This window comes from Sylvia atricapilla, chromosome 2, assembly GCF_009819655.1.
Source record: "Sylvia atricapilla isolate bSylAtr1 chromosome 2, bSylAtr1.pri, whole genome shotgun sequence".
Lineage (NCBI taxonomy): Eukaryota > Metazoa > Chordata > Aves > Passeriformes > Sylviidae > Sylvia > Sylvia atricapilla.
Window position 1 is genome coordinate 83,316,401 of NC_089141.1, and position 12,365 is coordinate 83,328,765.

Below are 12,365 nucleotides of genomic sequence, written 5' to 3' on the forward strand. Positions count from 1 at the left end.
TCACCATTCCTGGAAGTGTTAAAAAAGCCTGTAAATGTGGCATGTGGGGATAAGGTTTGGTGCTGAACATGGTGGTTTGTGGTTTGACTCAGTGATCTTAGAGGTCTTTTCCAGCATTAATGATCCTGTGATACTAAATTCTTTCCTTAATACATTTTTTTCTTTAATATGAAAAGTTGCTGAAGCTATTAGAAAATCTTGAATTCTGAGGAAAATGTTTATGTGATCATCTCGCACAACTGAATAGCCTTGCTATTAAGGTAAATTCTGATTTCCTATGGTTAGCCTTTTTGAATACATCTTTATAAAAATTCATATTTAGTTATGTGCATTAATGTGTGCTTTAATCTATTTGTCAGGTCTCATCTGCGTATGGTAGGGTGACAGATTTACAGATATGTTGACAAAGCATAGGTTTCATGAGTTTGGCTTTGCAACTCACTTTGGGCTTATTGGGAAGAATATAATTCAATCATCAGTGGTGCAGAAATAGCTCTTTATACTACAGGAGCCGTAATTTTTGGAATGGTGTAGAATGTGAGGGATGAGACTTTGAAGCTATTAAAGAGACTAAGGCATGGATTGTCAATAAATCTTTTTATCACTGAATGACTACTTACTTTATTAACTCATCAAAATTAAATGATCCAAAAACTGATGGTAATAATCGCATTTATCTTTTGTTCAAGAAAACAAGATGTGAATTTATATCCAAATGCAAATTTAAATCAGGAAACTTCATTTCAGGTAGACGCAAGGCTATCTTCCCACCCAGTGAAATAGTTCTTAATAATTCTTCCAATATTTCCGGTAGTTTTCAATATAATCTTTCATTTTGCCTGAATAATTTCTTTTGCTTAGTTGCCATATTAACTGTATTCCCACTTAATTATTAATTGCAGTGTTTATCTAGCAGTTGTTTTGAAGGAACATTTTTACAGCTAATAGAAAACTTGTAACATCCCTGATACATAATATAGTAGGACAGCAAACAGTGACAGTCAGATTTAGAGTGTCATTGCTGCTGTAATTATGTTAATTTTATTTTGATGAGCAAACTATATTTTAGAATTTTTCTTCCACTGTTATTGAGTGCAGGAGAGAAAAACTAGAGATAACATGCCCTGTAATAGAAAACAAGTAATTGTTTCCTTTACTACCACAGCATATTAGTATTTTTCATTCACTGGTCCTACAGTCAGTACATTAGGTACTGTACATTATCTGTCTGAAGTGGCTTTTTAGGAGTGGGTTAGTTGTGTTTCCTGCATGGTATGCTCAGTCCAAGAGAGACAAATATAATGTATAAAATGCTTAAAAATTTCTTTGTACATGGTTAGCACATAAAATATTTGTTAGTATATAATTCTTGCTTAAGATATATTAAAATCATAAGCAGTACACACAAAGAACACATATGTATTATACATTATTTAAATTGTGTTATCAACCTCTTTATCGTTGCATTTTAATGTCTTATCTTAATAATGTGCAAAGTATTATCTACTATTTGAGGTTTTAAATTCTGTTTTCCACTCCTCTTGACCAGGGAAAACTATACTGAAAGAACAGCCATCACACCTTTTTGTGTGTCTTTCCTTACATTAGTGGGATTGTTGCCATGCTAGAAATTCAAGGATGACCAGCACTGTCATTTCATTTCAGAGGAAAGGAAGTTTCAGAGTTTTTAAATGCACAAAAGAAAGATCATGTTGCCTGTGAAGTCAAGCTTTTCCCATTCTGGGGACATTTCACCTGTACTTGAGAAGCACTGTGTTTGTTGCCTGTCAGAGCTTTGAGTGATTTTGTTACCATGCTTGACCTGAAGCATCTTATTACTGTGAGGATCTGGAGAGGTAAATGTTGAATGTTGCATTGTATTGTTTGAGGGAATGAAATAGGTTTTATAGAGGTCTTTGCTGCTTGAGAAAATTGTCCATTGCTCTTTGCAGTACTTAGAATTTCCTAAATCTGGCAGCTCTGTGTCATCTTTGACATAGAATAGCAGCCTAGTGCAGTGGCTGTAGTGGGATGAATCTCTTCAAGCTTTAGACATCTACCCTCTTGACCTCTATATCAGAACTAGTCATCATAAGCTCCCTGGAGGGAGGTGCCCCTTAATAAACTTCACAGACTACTTACTGAGTGATAGAAGCTCCTTTTCTCTTTTACCTGAAATATCTAGTTCATGTTTTCCGTCTACACTCAGATCATTTTTGCGTTTTCCTCTGGGATCTAGACTAGGGAAAAGCTTCCTTTATACATACAGAGTCTTAAAAATTAGTTAATCAAAAAATGAGAACTGATATCCACATAAGTTTTAAAAAGTATACTTTCTGCAGGGAGTGACTTGGGTGGAACCACCATAAGGATCTGGCCTTTCCTGGTCATTTATTGTTCCCTGCAGAGCCAGGCAGTTTCAGTTTGCTGCTCCCTTTTTTTGAGTGAGTATAAAAAAGTGTGATGGTGGCCAGGCATGGATCATATTAATTCTTTCGGTCATCATCTTCAGAGCAGGTGAGGCTGGCAGAACCCCAAGGTACAAAATGGAAATATAATCATATACAATAATAGACAGAGACTGTTGAGAGTTTTTTAAAATCTAAAATTAAGATGATACAAGAATTAAGCAGGTTTAATAGAGAAAGAACTAGTGAAAATTTTACCTTAGAGGATGTGTTTTAGGGAGTCCATTTTTCATTCAAGACACAGTAAGTTTTGGATATTTGATTGCTGTTGTGTTTCTGCACGTATTTGTAAAGTTGTTCCCTGATACAGTAAATGTTATTTTTAAATAAAATGCCAGATTATTAGTGCTTGTATTGTTATGTATGTTTAATGTAGCTAATTAATTACTCCATTCATTAGATGTTAACATATATTTTATCTCTAACCAAAGGAAAAGGAAAGCTGGCTTAAAATTTACATTTTTTTCAGATGTACCGCTGCTCTTACATTTTGGTGCTGGCCAGCTCAATTCTTTCAATGCTATGCAGTGCCACACTTTTTGTTTATTTCATTTTTTAGCAATATTTTGTGCACATTTACACATAGTGGGCTTTTGGTGTACTGTCCCTGTGTTCACAACTTTCATAATTGCAAGTCTCTTGACATTGCTGTGCAAGCCACTATAGAATAGAGTGCTATTCTATAGTGCAGAATAGAGCACGTTCTTTACGTCCGGTCCCGTCCTGACTGGGCCAAGGGCTACCGTGTGAGCAGTCTCCTGTTTGATCTGAGTAAAGGCGTGTTGCTGCTCAGGGCCCCACTGGAAAGTGTTTTTCTTGCGAGTTACCAGGTGGAGAGGGCTCACAATCTGGCTATACTCTGGAATATGCATTCTCCAAAAACCTATGGCACCTAGGAAAGCTTGTGTCTCCTTCGTGTTGGTTGGTGGAGACATCGCTGTGATCTTATTGATGACATCAGTGGGAATCTGATGCCATCCATCTTCCCACTTAATTCCCAGGAACTGAATTTCTCTAGCAGGTCCCTTAACTTTATTCTTCTTAATAGCAAAACCAGCTTCCAGGAGAATCCGGATATAAGCCACTATAGAAGCAGGCAAGTTTTTAATGTTAATAGAAACAAGCTTTAATTAAACAGAGCAAAACAGAGTCGGTAGAGAATATTTGTTCTAATGCATCAGTGTTAGAAAAGTGATTGCAGAGAATGTGAGGAGAGAGGTGGTCTTCATGACGTGGTAATGGGAGTGAGACAGGTGCACCCAGTGTCTCGTGCACCTCACTCACTCCTGAGCTGAGACCATTAGTCCCACTGAAGAAAGCTGCTGACAAAAAGATTAGAGCTCATTCTCTTGAGCAGTCATGTCAGATTTGGGGTTTGAGGAATGAGATTCCTTCCAGGCAGTTCCACGTGGTCTCTTTTCTCCCACCACTGGGCCCTTTTGTTTTCAAAGGTCTCCTTAGTTTTTTAGTTTCCTTTAGTTTCTTAAAATGGGAACAGCTTTTCCTTAATACCTATAATATTTTATTTTTCTAAGCAATTAAATTTGATTTCTTTAAACCATAGCAGCATCCTCATTAAAGAGAATGAATCACTGAATCAAGAATGTAAAAGCTCTGAGTGTGAAAGGCAGGATCAAGTTTCATATAATTTCAAGGAAAGACCATAGTGCTTGAGGGAAACAGGGCAGGAGCAGTGCCTGAAATTGGATTGTCTCCACATGAAACCCACCACAAGAATGGACCATTCCCAACAGCCGTGCTTAGAAAACTTGAGCATCCTTTTCCCAAACAAGCAGCAAGCCTGAGGGGTTTTGCATCACCAGCTTGTAGAAACAGATGCAAATGCAGGTATCCTGTGGCTTGCACACCTGCTGCTAAATATTTAAATGTGTTTGGAGATCACATAAATTTTTCAGTATTTTGTGAAGAATCTCATGAAGAATTTTATTGTTTAGAGCACTTCTGTAATTTGAAAATCAGAGTTTTAATGGCCTGTACTTACAGTCTCATTTTTTTATATGAATTATTTTTTTCAATTTTGCTGATACATAACTTTGAAATATTCCCAGGCATTTTTTTATGTTTTCTAATACCATAAAGCTAATGAATGAGGCCTGCCATCTAAGACTTTCAAAGCATTTCACTATAGCATTATTATGACATGAAGAAGTCAGGTTAGCAAATCCTGCCATGAAATAAAAAAATTTAAAATAGATGTTTTAAGCTTCTGTATCCGTGTTTAGCTTTTATGTTACTAATCACAGCTTGTAGTAGGCACTATAAACCTTAAAACTGACAAAATTATGAAAACTAAAGATGGACATTAGTGTGACTTTAATACAATTTACTGTTATTCGAAGTACCTGTGTAACCTGCTGATGAGAAAATATTTATGTTACTGCAAAATGCAGTCACACAAAGGTACACGTATAATCAACATATTTTCAGCTTATTTTTTTTCCAGACAAAAATTTGCGTGCTGCTTCAAAATGCTTTAAATGTTTTTCCACCTATCTGTCACTTTTAAAAATGGGGAAGATGGCAATATTTACCCATTATGTCGTTCATCATTCCACAAATATGATAATTTTGGGCAGTTGTCAGAGGAACTATATGAATGAAAAGTGGGAGCAGGACCAAAGATACCGGTATCCGCTGAATTTCATAAGAGTTGTAATGCCCCCTTAGTCTAGAGTGATACTTGAATGATATGAGCTATTTATTAAGTGATACAAATATTTAATTTTTAATAAACATTTAAAATATTAAATTTAAATTGAATCAACAGCAGAATAAGCTATCAACAGGGAGATTATTCTCCTAGTTACACAAAATATGGTTGACTGTTGTACTTCTCTTTTTTTCTTTTTCCTCACCAGGATTACACTTTGACTATGTACTTTCAGCAGTACTGGAGAGATAAGAGGCTGGCTTATGCTGGCATACCTCTCAACCTCACGCTTGATAACCGAGTGGCAGATCAGCTTTGGGTGCCTGACACTTACTTCTTGAATGACAAGAAATCATTTGTGCACGGCGTTACTGTGAAGAATCGAATGATTCGCCTTCACCCGGACGGAACGGTGCTCTATGGCCTCAGGTCTGTGCTTCCGTGATGAAGATTTCATCACTGCTCTTATGTGTTGTTGATGTTTGCTTCCTGGTACAAGGTTATTGCAAACATTGGTTAGTTTATTATGTAACCCTCCCTGTAACTCTAAGAGATGCCAGTAGAAAACAAATGACACACTCGATGTTTCTTAATTTTGCCAGAAGCGCCTTCAGTCAGGTTTTATCTGTTTCTGTACAGTCACCATATCTGGAAAGCCCACTGGCTATAGGAAGCAGAAAGGCACATATTAATTGTAAACCTGAAAATCCTGTCCAAAATACAGGCGGTAAGATTGAATGTGGGTGCTTATGTGGTCTCTTGATGTGTTCATACTCTATAAAAAAAAAAGCCAGAAGTAGCCCTGGCTGGGGGGAGTCAGCCACAGCTAAGATCATGACCCAGTACTTTCAGTGATTTCTTTAAGCAGGAATCAGCACTGTAATTGTTACATTTCAAACAAAAGGTACAAAGTGACCTTGCATTATTTTATTTTCTACCTATTTTAGGTTTGATTTGTGTTTTCTTTCTTTTCTGCCATAGCTTTTATGGTTAGAAATGCTGAAGTATCCTTCCTTTTATAAACTTAACTACACCAGCAAAAATCCTTATGGAAAACCCAGTAGTACCAAAATATTGCTTGCTTTGAGCAGATTACTTCGTTTGCTCCTGTGGTTTAAGCCAGCAAAATAAGTCTTTGCCAGTGAAAGCTCTGTTTCCATACTTGGAAGTTTCTTGTATACTTAAGCAGAAAAAATACTCAAGATAGGTAGTGAAGTATGCAAACACTACATAGGTAGTGAAGGATAAAAAATCCCTAATATAAAAAAATGAATGAGATCAGAAAAGGGGTGCAGATGGGTTATATATCGAATATCAATATTTCACCTGCTTTTCTTTTTTATCAACAGTTGAACTTTTTACTTGACTCAGGTCTTGGCCCTCACCTTTTTAACTCCAATTACCTGTCATGTATGGAGAATTGAATTAATCTTTCTAGACAAAATTGAAATAGACCCAGCCAAATATGAAACTTCAAAAAGCTTAGAATGTTTTCTCTGTAATTAACTGGTTTTAGCAAAAGAAGGCTTTTGTTTTGCAAGGTATTGACCCAGCATGGAACACTACAGGTTTAGGATTCTTTCCACAAGTGGTTAAATGTTAAAAAAAATTATCTGAGATATATTTGTTTTCTTCATGTCAAGAAATATCCCCACAAGCAATATAATAAAAAAGTAAAGGAGATGAGAATTATTGTGATCCTAGTAATGTGTAGAAGTCTTTTTGTCACACTCTAAAAACATGTGGACCCATTCAGATGAGAATTATCTGCCACAGAGTAGTGTATTTGCATAAGTTGGCTTCCTCTTCTGCGAAATACAAGTGTCCACAGCAAATGCATTTCACATAATAGGATTTGATTAGTAGGATTTTCACCAGTGGCTCATGTGTAGCACACTTGTTCCCATTCTTTTTCTCTGAAAGCATGTGATATCCAGGGTGAGATATCCATGATATGAAGCAGCTAAGTTGCATAGTGAAGAATGACTGTCTTAAATTAAATCATGGCAAAATATAGGACATTGTGATCAAAAGGAAGAAAATATCTGAGCCTTATCTCTGCTGATTTAAAGACCTGTGCTTTGTGTGGTTTCATCAGTACCCTACTTCCTCTGTTATTGCTTCAGAGCATCCCAATGGCACTGGGCTCAAGATGCAGTCCAGTGGCAATGTGGGTTGAGACCAGAACTTAGAGTTTTATGTGCCACAAAGCACAGGGTCACTCAGAATAATAGGTGAAATTCTGGAGGGTTGCAGCCAATTACAGAACATCCACAGAGCAATGCAGTTCCTCAACACATACATAATTGAAAGTGACCCCAAGGCCACGCTGGATGTGTCTTCTCTTCTGAACAATGTAGAATTTATCACAATTTTGAAAGACTTGACCTTCAGTCATCCAAGGTTTCTCTCTGCTTTAGAGAAAGCACTTTGCTACTGCAGCAGAAGTCTGTGATAGTGGGAGAAAGGAACAGTAGCTTTTCTGGCCAGTTCTTTTCTTTGGGTGACACACTGAATTTGTTCTTCTGTCTTCTTCAGAACAATCTGCAAGGAAAATGATGATAAAACAGCTTTTTTTTTTTTTTTTTTTTTTTTTTTTTTTTTTTTTTTTTTTTCCTCATAAGAGACTAAGAAGAAAATAACTACTTTATAGTCTGGGAATCAAAAATAGAGTCTGGCTGCTTGTGTGCTTCTCATGAATAAACCTCTTGTTTTTAGGCAGTACGATGTTAAATGTTAAAAGTAACTGGAGTGGAGGAATATATGAATTTTATCTGAGAGGACTCACATAATTATTACCCACATATGAAACATGATGAATGTTTGCAGGGTTAGAAGGTTAGTTCTGATCAGTAAGACAAGGCAACTGTGCTTACTTCTTTTTTGGATGAATGTATTTCTGTATCAAGAAAGTAAACTGCCAGGACTGTGACCTAGTCACATATGAAGTATCTATATTGCCTAGACTGATTCATACTGTAAAAGTTCTGGGAACATAAGATATCCTTCTCTCAGTTATGTATGCAGGACCTCACAGCCCATCACTGATGGGGTTCCTATACAATATAGCGGTATAATCAAAGGCAATGAGCCCAGGAATATAGTACCAGAGAAGGATAAGAGAATCCATATCCAGAGGAAAGAAAACCAGAGTAGGAAAATATAAACAATTTAAAAAATTTCCTTTATGTGTTGCTTTCACCCAAATTGTATGTGTCTCTGTGTCTGTGTCTGTGTCCCACTTCATCTTTGTCTGGCTCGTAATCATTCCTCTGTCACTGCCATGATGATGAGTTCTTGAAACCTTGTTGGCTTGTTTCAGGCACCATCCCATCCCATTAAAAGAAAACCTGCTCTTCTTGGGAGCATGCAAAAGCCTGAGCCATTCATATTTGCGTTTGGTGTGCATTTGTGCAAGTTAAATTTGGTTCCTTGAATGTTCCTTCAGGAGGGACCTCTGAGTCCTAAACTTACTTTGAAAAAATGTGGTAAACTTGTTTCTGTTTATTTCTAGCTGTATGTTCTTTTCTAGTGGATATTTATTAAATTAAAAGCATCCATTTTTTTCTGTAGTGTAAAAAAGTTTCTTGAGCAAGAACGTGCAATATCTAATACTGGAACTTGTGTCACAAAACCACTAGAGTATGTGAACAGACCAAAATAGAAATACATTCCTTAAAAGTCATAACACAATTATTAAGTTGAATATAAATTTTCCAGCTGTATAATTTTTTACAATATTGTAAAATTAGTCATTTATGTTCTGTGTGGCTGGCATTTAAAGTTAATTATACAATATAATGGTTAAGAGTGTGCTAGCACATTCCTTTTTGTATCAACTTAGTTCATGTGGATTCTGCTGCAGGATCCCACATGAGACCTTAGGTTGGTGTAGGCGGATCTTCTAAAGCATGGGAGAGAACCTTTCCAAGCATGCTTACTTGTTTTACTTTGAACACAGTTATTATTTGACTCAGGAGCAAGATCCTTTAATTGCACAATCAGTATGGCTTTGTTAAGGTGATCACTGCTTGTTTATCAAGAATCACAGATTTAAGAATAAGTTTTCTCCGCTAAGAACATATGCTAATCCTAGTTTTATATGCTTAGCCAGAGTTGCTCTTAGTAATCATATTGAGGAGACATTCAAAGAATCATAGAAAGCTTTGGGTTGGGAAGGACCTTAAAAATCATCCTGCCGTGGGCAGTGACACCTTTGATCAGGTTGCTCAAAGCCCTGGCCAGGCTTGCCTTCAGCACTTACAGGGATGGAGAATCCAGAACTTCTCTGGGCAACTTGTGCCAGTGCCTCACCACCCTCAAAGTCAAAATTTCATCCTAAAATCTTATCTAAATCTACCACCTTTCAGTTTAAAGCCATTCCTCCTTGTCTTACCACTATACATCCTTCTAAAAAGTCCTACTCCAGCTCTCTTGTAGCCTATCTTTTGGTACTGGAAAGCTGCCATAACATCCCCCTGGAACCTTCTCTTCTCCAAGGCTGAACAACACAGATGATTAATCATCTCCATAGTTAATAGTCCTGTGTCTTAGCACCCTGCCTGAAGTTCTAGGAGGGCATTTGCAAATGTTGGTTGCAGAGACCTTTCCCTGAACTGCAGAGCCACTGAGGAACTGCTGTTGATACACTGCTCCAGCCCACTGGAATTTGTATTAACAGAGGAACCAGCAATTCCCAGATGCAGCTTGGAAGAAGGCTGACCTAAGTATGCTATTGTGATACTTATTACCTGAAATCCTGTTGGACTAGCATATTCAGAGGACAGTCAGAGGAGTCAGCAGTGACAAAGACATGATCATACTGTAGTTGAGGCTTGAAAGAACAAAGATCAGGTGTGTGCCTTTCTCACTGGCTGCTGGTAGGAACATAAGGTAGAAGATGTGCTGAGCAACAGATCCTTGACCTTTTTCCCCTCCTTCCTCATTCATTGCCTTTGTGCTCATACAATTGTGTCTTCCTCTGCAAAGAAATTGAAATATTTTCTTGCAAAAGCACTTTCAGTCAGAGAAGGGAACAGAGAATCTCTGTTGTCCTGTGAGATAGCAATAATGGTCTTAACTCCTTTCTTTAGATACTATGTATTCATCTAAAATGATCCTATATACTAAAGATAAGCATTCTTTCCTTCCTTCTTTGAGATTGGAGAGAACATTCATAATAACAACTTTTTTTTACTGTGAAAGATGTGAGGAAAGGCACCTAACTACTTTTTTCTCTTGAAACATTGCCCTGGAATTTTAAAGTAGTTTACCAGATTAGAAGAGTGTTATTTGAGAAGGTTAATGGTAGAAGAAAGAACTTCAGAGAAAACACATGAAAAAAACATTAACATTGAGGGTTCCAGCTTTTAGAGGTACATTTAAGACATTTTCCCATCTTGTATTTATTAGCATAAATTACCACTAGAATATTATTTTTTAGGAACAAACTGTGTGCTAGATCCATGTCTTGTTTATATCAAAAAAGGATCAGTAAGGATTGAGCTAGTCAGATTCAGAAGATAATTTAAACGTGGAATTTATATGAAATCATTATAAAAATGATACATAATAAAGTACATACCCTTGGTGAAGGCTGTGATTCAGAAAAACATCAAAATATGCTGCAGATTAATTATGAGCATATGGTTATATCTGTCTAAAGTTAGTACAAGTTTATAAATCCATTAATTACAAAATAAAGTGACAGTGCTGTGTGAAGCTGTTAAGACAGTTGTTCTGGTTGCACATATTTATTGTTGACTCTCCGGATATACAAGAGGTTGATGAAAAATGCTGATTCATCAATAGTGAAATGTTTTGCAAAACTGTCCTTAGGGTGCGAAATGGTTAAATAGACAGAGAAGCAAAAGTGCATTGTTACTTGAAGAGAAAAGTTTAAATTCAATATGGAGCTTCACAAAATCCTCTCTGAATTTGAAAACCAGGGAAGTAAAATTTGAAACAAAGCATTTGGCTGGCCTTAAAACTTTTTTCCAACATTTCGGGGGTGTTTTTTTCTAGACTGCCACAAAACCAAGAAATCAGTTATTCATGCAGCTGTAATCATTTTGACGTTTGTAGCAGACGTTTTCACTTCATGGTTTCTATTATAAAGTCGTATCTTTTAATCTCAGCAAATGCTCATGTAATATTTGCATATGAGGATAGGTCCATTGAACCCCAAAGGGGCTGGTTGCATAAGGGTAATTCATAGTGAGTTGTTCCACTGAAAGTCAGTGTAATTGCTGCTCTATTAGGCTGCTGTTCAATGTAAAAATGCAGACCATATTTTCAGTTGTTGTAAGTTATTCCTCAGAGGGTCTTCACTTTGGAAGATAAACAGGCCCATCACCCAAAACCTGGATTACTGGCTGTACAGTAAAACTGTTTGATGCTTGTGTTTCAGAATCACAACCACTGCAGCATGCATGATGGACTTGAGAAGATACCCATTAGATGAACAAAACTGTACTCTGGAAATAGAAAGCTGTACGTACCTAAGAAGATGCATGTGAAATCTAGTTTGGATCTAGGTTTTTGTTTTGTTTTATAGAACTGTGAAATATTTATGAATGTGTCTATAAACACTATTTGAATCATGTAATTATCGCCGTTTGGATTTTTTGTTTTTCTGTTTATTTGAATTATTAAAAGATATAAGTCATCCATTTCTAGATAGATGAATATATCCTAGAAAAATGAGGTTAGGACAGAATGAAGTCATTTAGTATTCCTGCCTGACTTGGCAGAGGTAGTGACTGGATGCTTATCTTCAACATGAGAGATGAATATTTGTATTTTTATCAGATTTTTTTTCAAGAGAGCAAACACTGTGATACAATTTTCTTTCAGTATGCTTTATTATGTATGGATCATCTTGGTGCAGGACTTACCCTGGGCTTTCAGATTGACCCCATTTATGATTTGAAATTATGTTACAAAAAGAACAATATTCACTTTTTCATCTAGTCGTGTCCTAGGATTGCAGTGTTCAGGTGTATATTTGCACTTCAGAACTACCTGGTCCATTTCTGCCACTAGCTGGAAATTGTGGGCCATATACAGAAAAATATTAGTATATATTCCATATTCAGCTGTAGTCCTTCACTAGTGGAAGCTAGCAGAAATGATGCAACTCACAGTTTATTTTGAGTGGAAAAGGTCTGCCCCAGTTATGTTTCTCTGTCTTCCATGAATAATCAACCTTATTCTGGTGATTATCA

The 12,365-nt window shown here is 36.6% G+C and overlaps 1 protein-coding gene across 1 annotated transcript in view; it reads left to right on the plus strand.

Moving 5' to 3' along the window:
• The window catches only part of GABRB3 (gamma-aminobutyric acid type A receptor subunit beta3), a 116,958-nt gene that overhangs the window by 74,561 nt on the left and 30,032 nt on the right, over positions 1-12,365 (plus strand). The window contains exons 4-5 of the mRNA XM_066313581.1: positions 5,348-5,568; positions 11,549-11,631. Coding sequence (XP_066169678.1) covers positions 5,348-5,568; positions 11,549-11,631 — 304 coding nt within the window. The remainder of the gene's footprint in view (positions 1-5,347; positions 5,569-11,548; positions 11,632-12,365) is intronic.